This window comes from Cetorhinus maximus, chromosome 16 (genome assembly GCF_964194155.1).
Source record: "Cetorhinus maximus chromosome 16, sCetMax3.hap1.1, whole genome shotgun sequence".
Taxonomy (NCBI): domain Eukaryota; kingdom Metazoa; phylum Chordata; class Chondrichthyes; order Lamniformes; family Cetorhinidae; genus Cetorhinus; species Cetorhinus maximus.
In genome coordinates, this window is record NC_135894.1 from 66,605,595 (window position 1) to 66,627,994 (window position 22,400).

Below are 22,400 nucleotides of genomic sequence, written 5' to 3' on the forward strand. Positions count from 1 at the left end.
CAATAAAGAAATCTCTCGCATATCACTGCCAACATCCCACCAATCTTTTCTGATTTACTTCTACTCGTTAATTTTTGCCCCCAACCATCTCCCTATCAATGTGCTTATATTACTTTTAATATCACATGCCTTAATTTCTAAGTCTTTTATGTGGATCATACAAAATTTCTTCCAAAAATCCATGTTGTCAACAGTTATTATAATTTCTTTAAAAATCAGTGAAATAACTCAAGCAGAATCTGTCTTTTACAAGTTCATGTGGAGCGTCCTTGGTCAATCTATGCCTTTCTAACTGTTCACCAATTCCACCCTGCATTAATCTCTAGTGGACTGATTTTCCTCTGCACCATATGTATATTTCCAATACAGAGCAAAAAGGAGTGAAGACTCCATGAGGATGGTCCCTGGCCTTTTGATACTTCTCAGGATTTTTAGTTAAGGGTCGAGTGGGAACTGAGTCAGTATGCCTAAAATGTGTTTCAATTCAAATTAGCTTAAAATGATAAGTAAAGGGTCATTGGTGTCTCCATGCCATCTTGGTTGCCAAACCCAGCAGTAACATCACTTTGCAAACAAACAAAGTTATAGGAGACTTCTAAATTTTTTAAGAATTCCATAAAATTCAGGGTGTCATTGGTAATGCCAATGCAGCCTTTTATGCTGCTACAGTCAAAAGTGTCCTGTACATGGGACATGGTTTTATTTCAATAATGCACAGCTTTTGTCTGACAATGTGATTTATCGATTTATAGCACAGATAAAGGCCATTAGGCCCAATGTGTCTATGCTGGTGTTTATGCTCGCATGAGCCTCCTCCCACCTGCCTTACATTTAATCCCATTAGCACTATCCCTTTCCCCCTCATGTGTTTATGTAGTTTCTCCTCAAATGCATTTATGCTTTTGCCTCAACTCTTCTCTGTGGTAGTGAGTCATTTTAACTACACTGGGTAAAGAAGTTTCCCCTGAAATTCTGATAAATCCAATCTGGGAGGAAAAAAAATCGAGCAACATTAAAATAGCATTTTTAGCATTGCTCACCATCTACTGCCTTGTAAAATTTTATTCCACAATTAAGAGTAACAATAAACCGTTCCACACTTGAAAGCATGACCTCTGCCTGAACATTTAACAGGGTATAAATACTGGGACCAAGTGGGAAAGCAGAGGTGAAGAGTTTGAAACTACAGTTTTAGGGTGTATAGGAGATCTGGTGATGGCAGGGAAGGAGGTAGGTGGGAAAATGGTTTCAGGAAGAGAATTTAAGCGTAGTGGCTGAAGGATTGGCCTCCAGAGGTAGAATGGAGAAAAGGGGCAATCCTTTTATAACCGTGAATCCTGCCACCATTTGTAGATACCCAGCAAGTCAAAGATTGGACCCTGTTTTGGTGACATCTCTGTGCCAGCTGAGTGTAGATAAAATGAGGTTTATATCTCTATGAGATCTGTAATTAGGCACAAATTGAGCATGGTGGAGCAGTTGTTCCATTACTCTGATAGGATTGCGAACATCCAGCCACAATTTCTCACAGCATCATGGACACCCGCATTCTCCATAATATTGCAATACAAAGATATGCAAATCGGGCACAAGCAACAAGAAATCCTGAGAAGCCAACATCTTTCGCAGCTGCCAGAGCCATTCGAAGTAACATGAAACAAGACACTTTCCTTTACCAAAGCCGCCAAAACCCTTTGCATTCCTACTCACCTCAGCATCTTCTGTTGCTATGTTGAAGGTTCCTACTTTCCTGGTCCTTTTTCTTTCTCTGGTTTCGCCTCCTGGCCCTTGGGGGCGCTGTGGGCAGAGGGTGCAGCCGGTGCGCATGCTTAGGACTCGCGCGCTTGCCGACTGTGCTGTCAATAAAGTTATATTTGAAGGACTCCTGACCGGTCGGCGTTTGTGAATAAAGTTTTTGTTGAAGCCATGGCGGATTATAAAGAGGCGCCGCTCGCCTCCCGGCCTCAAACCCTTGATCCGCGCGAGTACCTGGAGCTGAGCCCGGAGGAGCGCCGGGCCCAAGAGGAGAGACTCGCCATCCGTGCCCGCCTCAAGCTGCAATATCTGAGCCAGCTCAACAACCCAAGGCGGACCGAGCTGATAGTGAGTGATGGGCGGAGAGGGAAGTGGGTTGGAGGGAAGGACAGGGAGGGGAAGGGGAAAGGGTGAGAGAGATGGGGTGGGTAGTGGGTGGTGGGTGACGTGTCTGCGGAGGGGGTGTGGGGGAGAGTGGGAGAAGGGTGTAAGTGAGGGAAAGGTCAAGGAAGAAGGAGGAGGGGGATCCTGGAGTGTGAGGCTGAGTGGAGGACGGCTTGTGGGGGGAGGAAAGTAAGTGAGCGGCCTTAGAAATTTCTACATTCATCCAATTCGGGCCCCTTTTATCCTCCAATTTTAATTGCTTTACCATTGGTGGCTATGCTTTCCGCTATCAAGATCCCCCTCCTCCTTCAGTTGCCATGCCCCAAGAAGGCATTGGTGACCATGGACTTCCATTGGGTTAGTCCATGATTATGCTTGGCGAAGTACCGCAGTGGTTTCTGTTAACCTTAAGGTCCTAAGCTGTTGAATTCTCACCCTAAAACTCTACATCTCTGACTTTTAATTTGTTCCTTAAAACCTATTTCTTTGGTCAGCCTTACGCTCATCTACCCTGATATCTTCTGAAGCTTACTGTTCAAAAAATGTTTTTGCTGATATAGTTGTTTTGTGTCTTGGAATGTTTTGCTATGTTAAGTGTGCTATATAAATGTAAATTGTTCAACTTCTTAAAAAATATGTGGACAATCTACTGTATTTAATCTGGTCCATGTCATGTCACTTAAATGGTAAAGCAGGAAATTATATTTGCCCAGACATCCCCAACCTCATTCCTCCACCAAGTACTTAATGTCAGTCACATTGGAGAACAGAGTGGGACAGTGGAGTGAAATTCGTAGTTACACCCTATGTTGACTTGGCTATTCAAATCTCGTCACAGCAGTTGGTGGAATTTAAATTCAATTAATAAATTTGGAATTAAGAGATGAAGTTCTGTCTTCACATTGAAGATACCTTCCATCATGTTGTGTGGCAGTACCACCATGCTAAATGGGATAGATTTCAAATAGATCTAGCAACTCAAAACTAGGCATTCATGAGGTTCTGTGGGCCATCAGCAGCAGTAGAATTATATTCACCCACAATCTGTAATCTCATGGGCCAGGATATCCCCCGTTCTACCATTACCATCAAGCTGGGGTTCAACCCTGGCTCAATGAAGAGTACAGGAGAGGATGCCAGGAGCAGCACCAGTTATACCTAAAAATAAGGTGTCAACCTGGTGAATCTATAACACAGGACTACTTGTATGCCAAACAGTGGAAGCAGCATGCAATAGACAGAGGTGAGCAATCCCACAACCAGTGGATCAGATCCAAGTTCTACAGACTGCCACATCCAGTCATGAATAGTGGTGGACAATTAAATGACTAACAGGAGGAGGAGGCTCCACAAATATCCCCATCCTCAATGATGTGGGAGCCCAGCCCATCAGTACAAAAAACAAGGCTGAAGCATTTGCAACAATCTTCAGCCAGAAGTGATGGGTAGATGATCCATCTCTGCTTCCTCCTAAGGTCCCCAGCATTACAGCTGCCAGTCTTCAGCCAATTTGATTCATTCCATGTGATGATAAGAAATGGCTGAAGTCACTGGATACTGCAAAAGTTATGGGCCCTGACAACATTCTGACAATAGTACTGATGACTTGTGCTCCAGAACTTGCCATGCTCCAAGCCAAGCTGTTCAATTACAACTACATCACTAGCATCCACCCAGCAATGTAGAAATTTGCCCAGGTATGTCCTGTCCACAGTAAACAGGACAAATCCAACCTGGTCAGTTACCACCCCATCAATCTATGCTGATCATCAGCAAAGCAATGGAAGGTGTCATCTGCAGTGTTATCAAGTGGCACTTACTCAGCAATAACTTGTTCCTAACCTCATTACAGCCTTGGTCCAAACACAGACAAAAGAATTGAACTGAAGAGGTGAGAGTGACTGCCCTTGACATCAAGGCAGCATTTGACCAAATGTGGCATCAAAGGAGCCTTAGCAAAATTGAAGTCAGTGGGAATCGGGTGGGGCGGGGGGGACTCTCCACTGGTTGGATCATACTTAGCACAAAGGAAGATGGTTGTGGTTGTTGGAGGTCAGTCATCTCAGTCTCAGGACATCACTGCAGGAGTTCCTCGGGGGGGGGGGTGTCCTCGGCTCAACCATCTTCAGCTGCTTCATCAATGACCTTCCTTCCATCATAAGGTCAGAAGCGGGGATGTTCGCTGAATACCGCACAATGTTCACCATTTGCAACTACTCAGATACTGAAGCAGTCCGTGTCCATGTGCAGCAAGACCTGGACAATATTAGGCTTGGGCAGATAAGTGGCAAGTAACATTTGTGCCACACAAGTGCCAGGCAATGATCTTCTCCAGCAAAAGAGAATATAACCATCTCCCCATGACATTCAATGGCATTACCATGGCTGAATCCCCCACTATCGCCATCCTGGAGGTTACCATTAACCAGAAACTGAACTGTGGCTATAACAGTAGGACATGTAACTCACCTCATAACACCCCAAAGCTTTTCCACCATCTACAAGACTCAAGTCAGGAGTGTGATGGAATACTCCGCTGCCTGGATGAATGCAGTTCCAAAAACAGCATCCAGATATAGCAACCTGCTTGATTGATGTCTCAACCACCCTAAACATTTATTTCCTCCACCATCAATGCACAGTAGCAGCAATGTGTACCATCTACAAGATTCGGTGTAACAATTCACCAGGGCTCCTTCGACAGCACCTTCCAAACTCGCAACCTCTAACACCTAGAAGGACAAGAGCAACAGATGCATGGGAACACCAGGACCTGCAAGCTCCCCTCCAAGCCACACACCGCCCTGACTTGGAACTATATCGCCATTCCTTTGCTGTTGCTATGTCAAATCCTGGAACTCCCTTCCTTCCTAACAGTACTGTGGGCCCTTCTACAACACATTGACTGACTGCAGCAGCTCAAGAAGGCAGCTCTTCACCACCTTCACAAGGCCAGTTAGGGATGGGCAACATATACTGGCCTAGCCAGCCATGGCCATGTCTGAGTGAATGGAAAAAAAGTCCACCATCATCGTAGGGAAACTGCAGGTGGGCAGTAAATGTGGACTTGCCAATGGCAACAAGAATTTGCATTTATATAGCCACCCACATTCTGAGAGCCGGTAAAAGAAAAGCTCCCTAAAATGATGTGCCATACTCTAACATGTGCTTATAAAAATTAGAAGTTGCTTAAGTGTTTCCTCATTCTACATGAAATGAATTTCAGCAGTTTAATTTAATCCCTAATGTATGTAGGTGACAAAACTGCTTGCAATTTACTTCATGTTGTTAATCTCAAGTCATAAAGTTGGTTTTTGTGAAAAATAAAAATGTTACACAAGATTACAGAGTTGGAGCATGAATGAGGCAGCGATGCTGCATCTGACCATGCTTCTTCAGGGCAACTTTGGAAACGTGTGGCATTGATGCTTAACTTGATGAACACTCTTCAATGTTTCATAGGAAAACTTATTTGAAACGTGTACATTTTGTACCAATTGATTGCACAAAATTCACCATCATCTATTTAATTTCAACTTGCTCTAAGTTTGAATGCTTCTGGTCCTTTCCAACAAATAATTTGCTTCAATTTCTTTGCATTTTACAGGAAGACCCAGCCCTCACTAGATGGGTGTATGCTCGCAATCTGAACCACATCTATCCTAATTTTCGTCCAAGTCCTAAGACATCATTGATGGGATTTCTCTGTGGCGTAGTGCCTCTATTTGTCTGGTACTACATCTTCAAAACTGATCGGGTAAGAATAGTGAAAATGAAGCAGAATTGGGAAATAATTTGATGAAAAGCTAGGGGGGAATGTGGGACTACTCTAGGCTGGATTTCCTAATTGACCAAACTATTATTGGAAATGCACTAGGACTTCACTTCCACCTGTCAATATTATACTGTGGAGACCTGGCCCTCAGTATGCCTTCATTATACATATGTGGTGGACTCGAGGCAGACCTTGAGCTCTATAGGTAGGTCACCTCCGTGAGCAATATTCAATGCTGCAGCAGCAACAGCTGAAAGGATCAAGACAGTAATTTTATGTATGTAACAATGTGGTTCAGTGAGGTAGGTGCATCTTCAGTGGACAGAGCTCATGAATTTAAAGATTCTTCAGTTGAGGACTGTAATATGACGAAGGAGGCCCATGACGGACATGATCTTGACCTGAGGGAGAAAGTCGCATGTCACACTCATTAAGGAACGCTTTCTGAAATCTTAAATTCCATGTGATGGCATGCAAAGTACCCTTACCTTTTCTACTCCTTTTTGAAGGGGATGTGGTCCAAAAACTAAAAGTATTGCAAAGGCTGTTGCTGAAAATGTTCAGCCAGCATCCTCGGAACCTCCTGCCAATGTAGAAGTAGGTGCTACAACTGAAAAGTTCACTAAGCACTGAGGAGAGAAATAGTGACTTCAGATAGTAGGAAAGTTGTCAAATTTGTTTTCAATGCAGTGCTTCTGTCACTAACAGGGTACCTACCCAATGATTTGGTGTAAGAGGGGGAATGCCTGTGAAAGGGTAGCAAAATGATTTCCAAGTAGGAACCTTGGTGTTGTGCAGGTTGCATACATTTCAGGAGATTGATTTAATTTTGTTGTCAAAGGGTGACCGTGATGGTTGCACTCGTTTGGCAGTGGACTTGCAACTTAGTCAGCTGTAGGTTTTCCTGCACACAGCTATCTGTAAATACTGCTTTGTGAAGCTGACATAGCCACCCAAAGCAGCTCTGAGGGGAGATGGTGAAGTCGCTGCACCTGGGTCTGCATATGTCACAGTATGACTACCATTGGATGGGGGCCAGGAGCTTTCTATGGTGCTTGTTCCACTGGGCACCTCTTGTAGTCTTTCTGATCTTCAAAGCAAAGTTATGCAGAAGGCTTACGAGAGATGCCATAGATTCCTCAATTCCAGTCTGCAAGATTAAACTTTGAAAAAAGCTACCATAAAATTTCAAAAAAGCTACCAAAAATCAATCCAAAATTAAATTAATTTTGAAAAATGTCTGAAGACTTAGCTGCAGATTTTTCTCGTGGCCTTTAACAGTGGAGCACCCCTGACCCACTACAAATAGGCCACAATACCAAGTATTGAATGCTGCTAGTAGTGAAAGTGGCAGAGAAAAATCTTACAGTTATGTTTGTGGAACAGAAGATTTGGGATTAGCCCTTGAACATCTGATTTTACTCCATTGCCAGGCCCAGTTGTGCACAAAAATGGGCAGCTAATGTTAGTTCCAATAATTCTATTTTGAGGAAGAATGAGTCTGAAGCTAGCCTGTAGCTTAAAACCGGTTTTTTTCCAAGACAGCTCCCAGTTCCTCCTCCCCTCAGTGTCCCCATTTATACTCTTTTGAGCATAACTGATGAACATAAAGGGGGACAAATTAACAAAAAGTCAAACAAACTAATAAAAGTGGGTACCCCTAAAAGGGGCACTGTAACCAAAGAACAAAAACACAAAGGAAACTTACAAAAAATCAAATTAAATGTGATTTTGTGTCCCCCCATTTATATGCTCTTTTTTGAAAACAATCAATAGAAAAAGGGACAAATCACACATTAACAAAAGATGAAATGAGCAATTAAACAAGACAGCCCCTTAAAGGGGACTGCAACAAAAGACAAAACACAAAGGAAACTTACAAAGGTCAAACCAAAATGTGTTTGTGGGGGTCAGTAATGTACCCCAGTCCCCACGGTGTCCACCGGTCATGGAAGGTCTGTCCCCATTCATACTCTCTTTTTTGATTAAACTAAACAAAACTAGGGACAAATTAAGAAGAAGCCCCTTAAGAGGATACTGCAAAAACAAAGACAAACCTTAAAGGAAACTTAGAAAATTCAAAATAAAACGTGAGTAAGGGGAAATGTAATGAGAAAGGAATAACTGGCAATCTAGGTGTGCGAGGCCCCTTGAGAATGAGCGACCATAATATGATAGATTTCTTCATCAAGATGGAGAGTGACGTAGTTGATTCTAAGACTAGGACCCAGAATCTTAATAAAGGAAACTACGATGGTATGACACGCGAGTTGGCTATGATGGATTGGGAAACGTTACTTAAACGGATGACAATGGCAAACATTCAAAGAGCGCATGGGTGAATGTTAACAATTGTTTATTCCTGTCTGGCGCAAAAGTAAAACTGGAAAGGTGGCTAAACCATGGCTTACAAGGGAAATTAGAGATCGTATTAGATGCAAGGAAGAGGCATACAAATTGGCCAGAAAAAGCAACAACTGAGGATTGGGAGCAGTTTAGAATTCAGCAAAGGAGGATCAAGGGATTCATTAAGAAGGGGAAAATAGAGTACGAGAGTAAGCTTGCGGGAACATAAAAACTGACTGTAAAAGTTTCTGTAGGTATGTGAAGAGAAAAAGATTGGTGAAGACAAATATAGGTCCCTTACAGTCAGAAACAGGGGAATTTATAATGGGGAAGAAAGAAATGGCTGACCAACTAAATACATACTTTGGTTCTGTCTTCCCCAAATGTTGGGGAACATAGGGTTTCGTGAGAGGAAGGAACTGAAAGAAATCAGTATTAGTAGGGAAATGGTGTTGGAGAAATTGATGGGATTGAAGGCCGATAAATCCCCAGGGCCTGATAATCTACATCCCAGAGTACTTTAATGTAACCCCACTATTTAAAAAGGGAGGTAGAGAGAAAACAGGGAATTATAGACCAGTCAGCCTGACGTTGGTAGTGGGGAAAATTCTAGAGTCCATTATAAAAGATTTAATAGCTGAGCACTTGGAAAACAGTGGCAGAATCGGACAGAGTCAGCATGGATTTATGAAAGGGAAATCATGCTTGACAAATCTACTGGAATTTTTCAAGAATGTAACTAGTAGAGTTGATGAGGGGGAGCCAGTGGATGTAGTTTATTTGGACCTTCAGAAGGCTTTTGACAAAGTCCCACATAAGAGATTGGTGTGTAAAATTAAAGCGCATGGGATTGGGGGTAGTGTATTGAGATAGATAGAAAACTGGTTGGCAGACAGGAAACAAAGAGTAGGAATAAACGGGTCTTTTTCTGACTAGCAGGCAGTGGGGTACCGCAGGGATTGGTGCTGGGACCTCAGTTATTCAAAAAGATATATTAATGATTTAGATGAGGGAACTAAATGTAATATCTCCAAATTTGCAGATGACACAAAGCTGGGTGAGTTGTGAGGAGGATGCAGAGATGCTTCAGTGTGATTTGGACAAGCGGAGTGAGTGGGCAAATGCATGGCAGATGCAGTATAATGTGGATAAATGTGAGGTTACCACTTTGGTAGCAAAAACGGGAAGGCAGATTATTATCTGAATGGCTATAAATTGAGAGAGGGGAGTGTGCAATGAGACCTGGGTGTCCTCATACACCAGTTGCTGAAGGTAAGCATGCAGGTGCAGCATGCGGTAAAGAAGGCAAATGGTATGTTGGCCTTCATAGTGAGAGGATTCAAGTGCAGGAACAGGGATGTCTTGCTTCAATTATACAGGGCCTTGGTGAGACCACACCTGGAATATTGTGTGCAGTTTTGGAATCCTTATCTGAGGAAGGATGTACTTGCTATAGAGGGAGTGCTGTGAAAGTTTACCTGACTGATTCCTGGGATGGCGGGACTGACATATGAGAGATTGAGTCGGTTAGGATTATATTCGCTGGAGTTCAAAAGAATGAGGGGGGATCTCATAGAAACCTATAAAATTCTATTAGGACTAGACAGGGTAGATGCAGGAAGGATGTTCCCGATGGTGGAGGAGTCCAGAACCAGGGGCCACAGTCTGAGGATACGGGGTAGACCATTTAGGACTGAGATGAGGAGAAATTTCTTCGCCCTGAGTGATGAGCCTGTGGAATTCATTACCACAAAGTAGTTGAGGCCAAAACATTGTATGTTTTCAAGAAGGAGTTAGATATAGCTCTTGGAGCAAAAGGGATCAAAGGATATGGGGCGAAAGCAGGAGCAGGCTATTGAGTTGGATGATCAGCCATGATGATAATGAATGGCGGAGCAGGCTCGAAGGGCTGAATGGCCTACTCCTGTTCCTAGTTTCTATGATCAACAGAACACCCCAGGCCCTGCGTGCCCACTGGGTGTGGAAGGCCTGTCCCCATTTATATTCTTTTGAAATAAACCAATGAAAAACAAATTAGATAATGATCAAATTAAACAAATGAGGACAGTCCTTTAAAGTGACTACCCCCATTTATACCATCCAAATAAACTAAATTTAAAAAATCAAAGAACAAATTAAAAGGCAGCCCCTTAAAGGGATACTACAAAAAGAAAGACTACATCTTAAAGGAAACTTACAAAATTCAAAATAAAGCATGACTATGGGGGTCAATAAGGCACCTCAGCCCCCATGGTGCCCACTGGTCATGAAAGGCCTGTCCCCATTTATAGTGTTTCTGCCCGGTTTTGAACCGGGGACCTTGTGCGTGTGAGGCAAACGTGATAACCACTACACTGTGAACCAATATCCAACACCTGTTCAACAATGCAATTGCCTTAATGTAATTGTCATTTAATAAAGTGTCATTGCACCTTAATGTGATTAATAAGACATTGACAGGTAAAAGCAAGGCATCAGATTACTAAACAATTGGTGGCCATTTTCTATTAGAATCAGGAAGTCTTGTGTATTGAAAATGATTGTGAAATAATTTGTAATTCTGTATTTAAATGAAAAATGAGATCTTCATAATTAATATTATCATAATTTCGGGTTCTGTATTAGATACCTTTTAATTGAATAATGCATTCTTTTGGCGGTGGTGGTGAGGAGGTTGGTGGAGTGGAGGGCTATTAGCTTAGCTAATTGTAGTAAAAACTAACCAGAGCATTCAGCAAACTAAAAAAGCGATAGGAGATGAGAGTAAAATTCAGACCAAGGCAAAGAATTAGGGTAACAAACATCAAAAGAACTAAAACAAAAACAGAATTACCTGGAAAAACTCAGCAGGTCTGGCAGCATCGGTGGAGAAGAAATCAGTTAACGTTTCGAGTCCTCATGACCCTTCGGCAGAACTGAGTATAGTTAGGAGAAAGGTGAAATATAAGCTGGTCGAAGGTGGGGGGGGCGGGGGGAGAGAGAAGTTGAGGGTGGGGTGATTGTGGAAATAAGCAAGCAGTGATAGGAGCAGATAATCAAAAGATGTTACAGACAAAAGGATCAAAGAGGTGTTGAAGGTGGTGATATTATCTAAGAAAAGTGCTAATTAAGAATGGAAGGCAGGATACTCAAGGTACAGCTGTAGTGGGGGTGGGGTGGAAAGACTAACAAAGTTTTAGTTTTAGATTTAAAAATAATGGAAATAGGTGGGAAAAGAAGAATCTATATAAATTATTGAAATAAAAGGGAGGGGGGAGAAACGGAGTGGGGATGGGGGGAGGGGGAGTTTAAGATCTAAAGTTGTTGAATTCAATATTCAGCCCGGAAGGCTGTAAAGTGCCTAGTCGGAAGATGAGGTGCTGTTCCTCCAGTTTGCGTTGGGCTTCACTGGAACAATGCAGCAAGCCAAGGACAGACATGTGGGCAAGAGAGCAGGGTGGGGTGTTAAAATGGCAAGCGACAGGGAGGTTTGGGTCTTTCTTGCGGACAGACCGCAGATGTTCTGCAAAGCGGTCGCCCAGTTTGCGTTTGGTCTCTCCAATGTAGAGGAGACCGCATTGGGAGCAACGAATGCAGTAGACTAAGTTAGGGGAAATGCAAGTGAAATGCTGCTTCACTTGAAAGGAGTGTTTGGGCCCTTGGACGGTGAGGAGAGAGGAAGTGAAGGGGCAGGTGTTGCATCTTCTGCGTGGGCATGGGGAGGTGCCATAGGTGGGGGTTGAGGAGTAGGGGGTGATGGAGGAGTGGACCAGGGTGTCCCGGAGGGAACGATCCCTACAGAATGCCGCCAGGGGGGTGAAGGGAAGATGTGTTTGGTGGTGGCATCATGCTGGAGTTGGTGGAAATGGCGGAGGATGATCCTTTGAATGCAGAGGCTGGTGGGGTGATAAGTGAGGACAAGGGGGACCCTATCATGTTTCTGGGAGGGAGGAGAAGGCGTGAGGGCGGATGCGCGGGATATGGGCCGGACACGGTTGAGGGCCCTGTCAACCACCGTGGGTGGAAAACCTCGGTTAAGGAAGAAGGAGGACATGTCAGAGGAACTGTTTTTGAAGTTAGCATCATCAGAACAGATGCGACGGAGGCGAAGGAACTGAGAGAATGGGATGGAGTCCTTACAGGAAGCGGGATGTGAGGAGCTGTAGTCGAGGTAGCTGTGGGAGTCGGTAGGCTTGTAATAGATATTGGTGGACAGTCTATCATCAGAAATTGAGACAGAGGTCAAGGAAGGGAAGAGAAGTGTCAGAGATGGACCATGTGAAAATGATGGAGGGGTGGAGATTGGAAGCAAAATTAATAAATTTTTCCAGGTTCAATAATTTATATAGATTCTTCTTTTCCCACTTATTTCCATTATTTTTAAATCTAAAACTAAAACTTTGTTAGTCTTTCCACCCCACCCCCACTACAGCTGTACCTTGAGTATCCTGCCTTCCATTCTTAATTAGCACTTTTCTTAGATAATGTCACCACCTTCAACACCTCTTTGATCCTTTTGTCTGTGACATCTTTTGATTATCTGCTCCTATCACTGCTTGCTTATTTCCACAATCACCCCACCCTCAACTTCTCTCTCCACTCCTCCTCCCCCCCCCCCCCCCCCCCCCCACCTTAGACCAGCTTATATTTCACCTTTCTCCTAACTATACTCAGTTCTGCCGAAGGGTCATGAGGACTCGAAACATTAACTGATTTCTTCTCCACCGATGCTGCCAGACCTGCTGAGTTTTTCCAGGTAATTCTGTTTTTGTTTTGGATTTCCAGCATCCGCAGTAGCTTTTAGCTTTTTGTTTTTATCCAAGGAACTAATATGGTTACAGAATGCCAGTAATGACTGTTTAAAAAAAAAAGTAAGTGGAAAAATAAAAAAAACAATTTAAATTGCCTGTATTGCAATGTCCACAACAAAACAGGGAAATAGGAGGCAGTAATTCATAGCATAGGGGGAAAAAAATTGCAAACAAAAGATAGAACAACCTTGGAATATACTTAAAATGGTGATCATCAGAGTTCAGGAGGAAAAATATTCCAGTAAAAAGGCATAACAAACCTGCCAATAATGAAACACCATGAATAAAAAACATATAGGTAAAATTTAAGCTAAAGAAATGGCATACATTAAGTCCATAGACAATGAAGCTATAGAATTTTCTTGAATTCTTTGTAAAAGTAACAGAGTAAACAAGAGTAATGCAGTGAATCCAATATATTTATTTTCAAAACAACAGCAGCATCTACTTATGTAGCATCTTTTTAATGTATTGAAACATCCCAAGGCTTCACAGGAATATTATGCAACAAAATAATAACATTGAGCCACATAAAGAGATATTAGGTAATTAAACAGAAGCTTGGTCAAACAAGTAGGTTTTAAAGGAAGAAAGAGAGGCAGAGAAGGTAGAAGGGGTATTCCAGAACTTAGAGCTGAGGCAACTGAAATTGTGGCCACTGATGGTGGAGCAGTTAAGTTCTGGGTGCTAAAGAGACCAGAAGGAGAGGAGGGCACATATCTCGGTGGGATATGGGGCTGGAGGAGGTTACAGAAATAAGGAGGGGTGAGACCATGGAGGGATTTGAAAACATGGATGAGAATTTTAAAATCAGGATGTTGTTTGACAGGGAACAAAAATAGGTCAGCGAACACAGGTGATAGGGGAATGGGATTTGGTTAAGACACAGGCATCTGAGTTTTGGATGACCCCCACTTTGCAAAGGCTGGAAAGTGGGAAACCAGCCGGCAATGTATTGGAATAGTCAAATCTAGAGTTGACAAAGGCATGAACGAGGATTGCAGCAACAGGTGAGCTGAGGCAGGGGTAAGTTAGGCAATGTTACGGAGGTGAAATAAGTCTTGGGCGTGACTATGAAGTCAGAAGTTCATCTCAGGGTCAATTGTGACACTAAAGTTGCATTCAGACTGTTGTTGTGGAGAGGGATGGAGTCAGCAGCTTGTGAACAGAGTTTGGAGCAGACACAGAAAATGGGTTTCAGTTTTCCCAATATTTCTTTGAAGAAACTTCTCATCCAGTGTTGGATGTCTGATAAGCAGCCCGATTAATTTTGCAGCAGCGGGGGGTTGAGAGAGGTGGTGGTGATGATATAGAGCTGGGTGTCATCAGCTTACGCATGAAAACTAGCAATGTTCTTTCGGATGATGTCGCTGAGAGGCAGCATGTAGATGATAAACAGGAGCGAGCCAAGGATAAATCTTTGGGGACAACAGAGGGAACAATGTGGGTGCGGGAGGAGAAGCCATTGCAAGTGATTCTGTGGCTATGATTAGATAAATAAGAATGGAACTAGACCTGCTCAACTCGTCATCATAAGACAACTCCTTCATCCTAGGAATCAACCTAGTGAACCCTCTTTGAACTGCCTCCAATGCTTGTATATCCCTCCTAAGGATACCAAAGTTGTGCAAAAAACTCAAGTGCGGTCTCACAAATGCCTTGCACATTTGTAGCAAGGCTTTCCCTTTTTTATACTTTATCCCTCTTGCAATAAAGACCGACACTCCATTCACCTTCCTAATTGCTGTATTTGCATGCTAACTCTCTGTTCCATGCATAAGGACACCAAGATCCTTCTATACCATTGCATTCTGTAGTCTCTCTACATTTAAGTAACAATTAGCTTTTCTATTCTTAATACCAACATGGATAGCCTCACGTTTTTCAACACTCTACTCTCAAATTTTTGCCCACCCACAACTCAAGTATATCCCTTTGCAGACTGTGTCCTGCTTATAACTTGTTTCCCCACCTATCTTTGTCTCGTAAGCAAATTTGGCTATAAAGTACTCAGTCCATTCATACAAGTTATTAATATAGATTGTAAATGGTTACGGCCCCACCGCTGATCCCTGTGGCAGCCCACTAGTTACAGTTTGCCAATCCGAAAATGACCCATTTATCTGGACTCTGTTTCCTGTTAGTTATGTCAGCATGGATAGAGAATTGACTTATCACCTCCAGCTCTTATGTGTAGGAACCTTTTTTATGTGGCACCTTATCGAATGCTTTTTGGAAATCTAAATGCACTGTATCTATTGGTTTACCATATCCATCTTGCATGTTACATCCTCAAGGATAGTCATTGGCATCCTATCAATGACGAACAAACATCCTCAAAGAACTCCTATAAAAGGAATAGAAGGATATGCTGATGGGGTATAATGAAGAGGCTTGTGTAGGCCAAATTGCCTGTTTTGTGGTGTACACCTGATGTAACTCTTTTTAAATCATCATCATGTAACATAGTTGATTATATTTCATGTGTATTTGAAATCTTATCTAACTTATGGCTTCTGTTTTCTTTCAAGGATGGTAAAGAAAAGCTTATCAAGGAGGGAATGGAGCGACCATTTAGTCTAACGTCATGAGTGCTTTTAACAGAAATGACATATGACTAGTAATTGTACAGTATGTTATGCAAAAATTAAACGTCCTTATGCTTTAAATAAACATTGATTTAATTTATTATTTGTCCTTGCCTTTCATTGCAAAATCCCATTATGTAAATAAAAAGGAAGTGGTAGTACAGCTATTTTTTTCTCACTTTATTTCTGTCTCTTACCTCTGTAACAATTCATGAAGGGTTCTTTTGGTTTTACTCCCTACTCATATTTTGCAGAAGCAGAATGCTGAATATTTTAACAACTTGCATTTATATTGTGCTTTTAATGTAATAAAACATTGAGCTGCTTTTACAGTAGTAAAATTTGATGCCAAGCCACATAACATATTTGGTCAAAGAGGTAGGATTCAAGGAGTGAAGAGGTGGAGAGCTTTAAGGAGAAAATCCCAGAGCTTAGGACCTCGGCAGCTGAAGGCGCAGTCACCAAAAGTGAATAGGTTTAAAATTGAATTCTTGAGGTCAAAGTTAAGAAGATTGTAGGATTGTAGGCTGGAGGGGATTATAATAATAGGCTGGGGGAAGACTATGAAGGATTGAGAACAAGGGTGAGAATTTTAAAATTTGTTCCCAGCAAATGTCAGACAAGTTGTCTGACAATTGAGACAGCAGAGGGATCAAGAGAGGTGATGAGGTAGAGCTGTGTGGTGTCAGTGTATAAATGAAAACACTGTTTTCAAATGATGTCGCCAAAGGACAACCTGTAGATGAGCAATAGGAGGGAGCCAAGGAAAGATCCTTGGACATCATAAATAACAGTGAGGGATTGGGAAGAGAATTCATTGCTGGTGATTCTCTGGCTATGGAAAATAATAGAACTGGGCACATGCAGTCCCATTCAGTTGGACAACAGTGGAGAGGCATTGGAGGAAGATGCGATGATCAATTGTGTTAAAGGCTGTAGAAGGATGAGGAGGGATAGTTGCCTTTTTCACAGTTACACAATGTTATTTGTGACATTGGTAAGTGGCATTTTGGCACTGTGGCCAGACAGAAATCCAATTGGAGGGATTCCAGGAAAAATGGGCATGGATTTGGGAGGTGACGACACATTTAAGTACTTTGGAAAGAAAGGTAGAAGATGGAGCAGTGGGTTGCAAGGACAGAGGAGCAATGAGTTTTTTGAGTAGAGGAGTGAAGACAGTGAATTTGAAGGAGAGTGGGGCAGTAACTGAGGGGACAGAACTGTCAATATCAGCTACTGTGGGAGCCAGGAAAGGAATTTGGGTGATCAGCAATTTAGTCAGAATGGAGTTGAGAAACCATATTAATAAGTACTTCCTAGAACCTTGTACAATTTACCCTTGGTCAGGTTCTTTATGCATTGCACCAAAAAACAATGCATGACATTGTTTCTGATTCCCATAAATTTATTTTTTAGTGTGTTATGTTAGCATGATTGAAGGTAGCTATGCTACTCATTTACATCACATTGTAACACTTTGGAATATTATTTCTGAATCTTTTAGATCAAAGCTGCAGGGCTCACATAGCTGGTTAGAAGAATGGCCCAGAATTTGCTAGAGTGAGACTTGTGGCATGAGAATTTTTTCTTCACGCTTCAGCTTGAAGAATGTTTGTGCAATTTGCTGGAAGTGCAATGGGGACCTCTGGGTACCAATAATCTGGGATTTTGGTAAATGATGGGACCAAACCAATAGTCTATCTCTTTAATCTGTTGAGATTTAAGGATAGGGAAAGAAACCGGAATGACAAGGAAATTAAGTAAATGGGAATCAAATTAAATGCAGGGAGAGAAATAGAAATAATTTGGATGGAGAGGAAAATGAAAACCAGAAAAGTAAGAGTTTTTCAATTTTAACCTTTAAAAGTCTCTAGGAACAGTTTAACTACCTACAGGAGTGAGATGCCACAGTTCCAATTATTCCCTTTCTGAGCCTCCAAGGTTGAATGGTATTATAGGAATGTTAATCTCACTTAAAAGGTCCTTGCATTGTTAAATACAAATCCTAATTTTTGCAATAAGTTTAATTTGTTTTATCAATGCAAATGCGACAATATCTTAACTCATGGGGCGGTTGCTGTTTTGCAAGGTTAATGTTGGAGTAATACAAACTGTCCAGTAGTCTATGGCGATTTCCAACTCAGGGTATCTTCGTCACAAATTGCTGGGTTATTTATGTACTAATAGTGGTGCATGATTTAAACTTTATTTATTCAGCAAATTCTGGCCAAGTAGTTTATTTTTGTGCTACGTTATCTTCCACAATGTTCATTTCCCATCAGACACTGAAAAAATGATGTCCAGGTTTCCTATGTGATGGATAATTGAGGATATATTCTATTACAAAGAATTGTAGTACTAAATTAGTTGCATCAATCTGGTTTTAGCTTTCCAAATGGGACAGATCGAACGGGCTAGCAAGTGGGTATAAACATAAATTTGATGACCACTTTGTGAACCATCATATTCTTTATTGATAACGATTGGTTCAGGGCAATGAGGCTAAACATCAGTCATTTACTTTATGAAATTCATTATTAAATGCAATCATTTAGGTAAATGGAAATATTACACTTAATTATAAATGGAAATATTACACTTTTTAATTACTGCCATCAATCTTACTTAGTAGAAGTGAACATTACATTTTAGTGGTGACCTGATGATCTATCCATTTGGCGTAGATGGTAAATAAAATGGAAATATTGTTATGATTTCTTTCCTGTGGTCATAGGTCTGATCTGAAATTACAAAAATAAATGTAAGTCAACAAAAAACACATCAATTGCAAATATAAATCTAAACATTTCTCTGGGACAAATATCGTGAAAATGGTGTCAGATTATGGATCTCTCAATCAATTGCCAGACTCTCAGCATGCTCACATTTAAGAATGCACTGATGGACTGAAAACAATATATCTGTTGCAAGCTGTGCTTTTATTGTGTGAGTGTTTTAGCATCCTGTTGGAATTTTCAGTATTGACTATGAACTCAAGTTTTAAGTGATGCTTGAGCTCACAATTCACTGGAACAATCAATGATCTTTTAAAGTTCCACAATTGTTCATGAAGGTCTCTTAACACCTTTGCCCAGTCTCAGCTTCTACTCTTGTTTACAGCGGCAATTTCATGCCTGTGTGAATCCTTAATGAAATGCTTCAGCTGACTCCAGTGGTCTGCCATTATAGGATCCTACATCTTTAAAGGTTGAGGGGAAGATGCTAAGCATGTTCTAATGGAAATGTTTTTTGGACTCTAGCTTGCCTTTATTCCTCTCCTTGTACAGTGTTTCTGTACTATTTGGTTTACTTATATGTATACAGGACAACAGAAGAAATGCAGGGTGGAGCCACCAGTTGTATAGCATATGTACAATGGACAATCAAAGGGACACCAAGCAGTTTGTTCAGTAGCAGTTCTTATGTCTTTAATCCAAATTTCCTGCTTCTTTATGTCCCTTTAATACTTGTATTTTCCAGATATCTATTTCCTTTTTAACACCACAGTTAATTTGGTTTATTGGACTATCTCACCCTGTAGTTACAGGCATCTTGTATCCCAGGTTCACTTGTCATTTGGCTTCCAGTCAGGATTAAAATGACTTTTCAGTGGCTGCCAACATTTTGAGTAGCTTTTGTTCAGGCAATTGCAGGCCTCCAGGCCCCATTTGGTGACAGTCATGTTAAGTGAGGACTCGAACATAAATGCCTGTCAAATTAAATAGAAAATGAAACAATGAATGGATTTGCTTAACAATGGATCGAGTATTATGCAGTATTGTACAGGGACAGATGAACATTGTTAATTATTCCAATTTGACATAAGATGTGTATGCGTTCTTCTAAAAACAACTCATTTTCCAGTCTGTACAAACTTGGCAATAGTACTCAATTGGATGATACATGTTCTCTAGCAGTACTCTGCACCATGAGCATGTTCGGAAGCAATCTGCAGTGTTGAAGTCCCTGTTTGTGATACAGACAGCTCATGAGTCAGTAACAAATTTGAGGTATTGCTGCATATACCTATAATGGCAATCCCTTGTTCTCATGATCAAATTTTGAAAAGTAATTATTTTCACCCATTTTAATTTCGCCCTATTAATGCCAGTTGAGAAAGTTTATGATTGGGAGATGTTTGAATTCTAGTAGTCTTGATTGAGTAGATTTAATATGGTGCTTCTACTGAATAAGGTCATGCAAAAGATTTTGCAGGTCTTCCAGAAACAGGAACAATATCTTGACAGTAAAGCACTGATCTCACATAAGATGTTGAATTACCATCTCTTTAGCATTCACTTCTCTAATTACCCACTTGTGAATTGTAATTTTTCTGCAAATGTTTATCATGGGAAAATCAATTTGAGTTAATTTGACAAGCTAATGGGTTGTTCAGAAACTTTAGGAAATTCTGTACACAGTTGCAATATGGAAGAAATAAGATGATGGTAATATGATCTTGACCACTTTGTCATCATCTCCGCTCCTGAGATATTGCCTGTCCCTATGCCCGAGAGACCGGACCTAATCCCTTAATGCAAAGTCGATTTATTTGAATATTTTATTGGTGATCTTGGCACACAGCACATTGCATTGAGAGCACCACAGTAGTTGGGGGCCAGAAAGTGGTTGGCTAGGAGCAAATTAAGGGCTGAAGGCTACTGATAGAGTGCTATCATTTTTTTTGTATTGGTTTGCCACTGGGGACTTGTCCACTTGTGCAATTTGGCTGTTGAAGGTTGAAAACAGCAATGGTAGCAAGGAAAGTGACCCTGTTATAGGGAGAGAGACTCCCAGTAGAAATATTTATTCCAACTATGGGCTGTCCTTGAAGTATTCTTCCTGGTGGGCACTTGGTGTCTGAAGTGCCATTTGGCTACTTATAGGCACCTGAATTTAAACAAAATGTGTGACCTTAATGAGCCTTCTGATACAATCTGAACAGCTGCATTGGGATTTGAGCCCATCAGGTGATTGGTAGATCCTAGGCCTCCATGCCAATAATACATGGCAGATGCATACCGTTATATGATTAGTCCCTTAATTAGTCCTCTGTATTTTCACGTATTGTTGATCACAGCACTTATCTACTTAATGTGATTATCAGCTCAGTATGAATATGAATAGATAAGGCCTTTTCAAGTTTGGCTTCATGCTCATTCTTCCTGTACATTGGCAAGATTCTCTTTGGTTGTGGTCCAGCAAGGCACTTTACTGTTTATTTATTTTTTCTATTTTAAGCAGGGCTTTCTCCCCTTTATTTATTCTTCCCACTTGGTAACCCTGATCCTTTAATGAGAAATGGCCTTTTTGTTGGCTTAGTTCTTTAGTCTACTTTGTAGTATTTTGTGATTTTGTTTTGTTTCTTCATGCAAGTTAATTTTATATTTTGAGAAAGATCTGTTCAGTTCAGATAAGGTACAGCTACTCAATTCAAATTAATTAAACTGGTCATGCTGAACTTGTCAAATGAAATGATGATGCCAGATGTATAAGTCACTACCCCAAACTTACCAGGGATGAAAATTGTTTTTTATGGTGTGACTTATGCAACTTTTGGGTAGGCGTTATTTATTCTGACTTTTAAAAGTTGGTTATGTTGGTGAATTATGTATCATCCTTGCACTTGTAGCTGTACTCTCAACTCTGATACAGAATGCTGGCAGTTCAAGCCTCACTTCAAAGACTTGAGCACATGGGTACTGTCACTTCAGTGCAGCACTGAGGGAGTGTTGCATTATTGGAGATGCATCTTTTGGATGAGACACTAAACTGTGGCTCTGTCTGCTTCTCGGGTGGATGCATAAGTTCCCATGGCACAATTTGATGAAGATCGGGTAAGCGCTTCCTGGCTGGTATTTATGCCTCAGCCAAAATTACAACCAAAACATATTATCTGGTCATTATCTTTGCTATTTTTGGAACTTGACTGTGGAAAAATTGGCTTCCTCATTTACCTACATTATAACAGTGACTACACTTCCAAAAGCACTTCAGAGGCAATAAAGTACTTTGGGATACCCTGAGGTTGTGAAAAGCACGAAATAAAAGCAAGTTCATTCTCCAAGTCTTTTTAGTTAGTAAGACCATGCCAACACTCTTGTTGCAACTAATATAATTTTAATGGGCCATATTCATTTTGTTATGGAGTTTAAAGAGTGAGCAGAACAAAATATTAACAGAAAAAATGCAATTGTATTTTCTTAAGGTCCTTATTTGCCTGAATTTGGTAAACTGATTTAAGATAAGACAGTGGACATATTTTTCTCCCTTCCAAAAGTATAAAGGAGACAGTTTATAGCTGCAACACTAATGAAGTATAGGGTGTGATCAATCCTGTGATTACGAATGCTTGCATAACCTAGATTCCACTTTCTTATTACTATCCTGCCTCTCATATGTTTGCCAGCTTATTAACATATAGTTTTGGTTCCAATAGGAAACGACTTTTGGAAATAAAGGAGTTGCTTAAGATGGGTAGCTGATGATCGAGAAAACTTGTTCCATTGTACAGAAATTGCATCTCACTGTCTTTGCGTTCTTCTGTCACTTACCATTGTTCCGTCAGCTACTCGTTCTGGTCCGAGTTCTGCCTTGCTTGCTTTCTCAAAGCATTCTGCATCTGGCCCATGTGGAGTCATAATACTATGCAGACTACCTCCACCAGGCATAAAACCCCCCTCTTTCGCCTCATAATGACCTTTAATCAGCCCCATAAATTCACTCATACAGTTGCCTGGTGAGGAAAAAAACAAAGCATGA

At 41.2% G+C, this 22,400-nt stretch overlaps 2 protein-coding genes across 3 annotated transcripts in view; one reads left to right on the forward strand and one right to left on the reverse strand.

Annotated features, from left to right (window-relative positions):
- The first annotated feature begins 1,790 nt into the window (after positions 1-1,790).
- Positions 1,791-15,738, forward strand: ndufb4 (NADH:ubiquinone oxidoreductase subunit B4). Its single transcript, XM_078559959.1, has 3 exons — positions 1,791-2,103; positions 5,747-5,896; positions 15,582-15,738. Exons 1-3 carry the CDS (start codon positions 1,927-1,929, stop codon positions 15,639-15,641), a joined length of 387 nt encoding a protein of 128 aa, XP_078416085.1. The 5' UTR covers positions 1,791-1,926; the 3' UTR covers positions 15,642-15,738.
- A 2,123-nt stretch (positions 15,739-17,861) lies between these two features.
- Positions 17,862-22,400, reverse strand: part of hgd (homogentisate 1,2-dioxygenase) — a 32,005-nt gene continuing 27,466 nt past the window's right edge. For both annotated transcript variants that reach the window (XM_078559957.1, XM_078559958.1), the window contains exons 13-15: positions 22,193-22,374; positions 19,173-19,347; positions 17,862-18,379 (exon numbers count right to left, since the gene is read on the reverse strand). In XM_078559957.1, the coding sequence (XP_078416083.1) occupies positions 19,204-19,347; positions 22,193-22,374 (326 nt within the window). In that variant the 3' untranslated portion in view covers positions 17,862-18,379; positions 19,173-19,203. The remainder of the gene's footprint in view (positions 18,380-19,172; positions 19,348-22,192; positions 22,375-22,400) is intronic.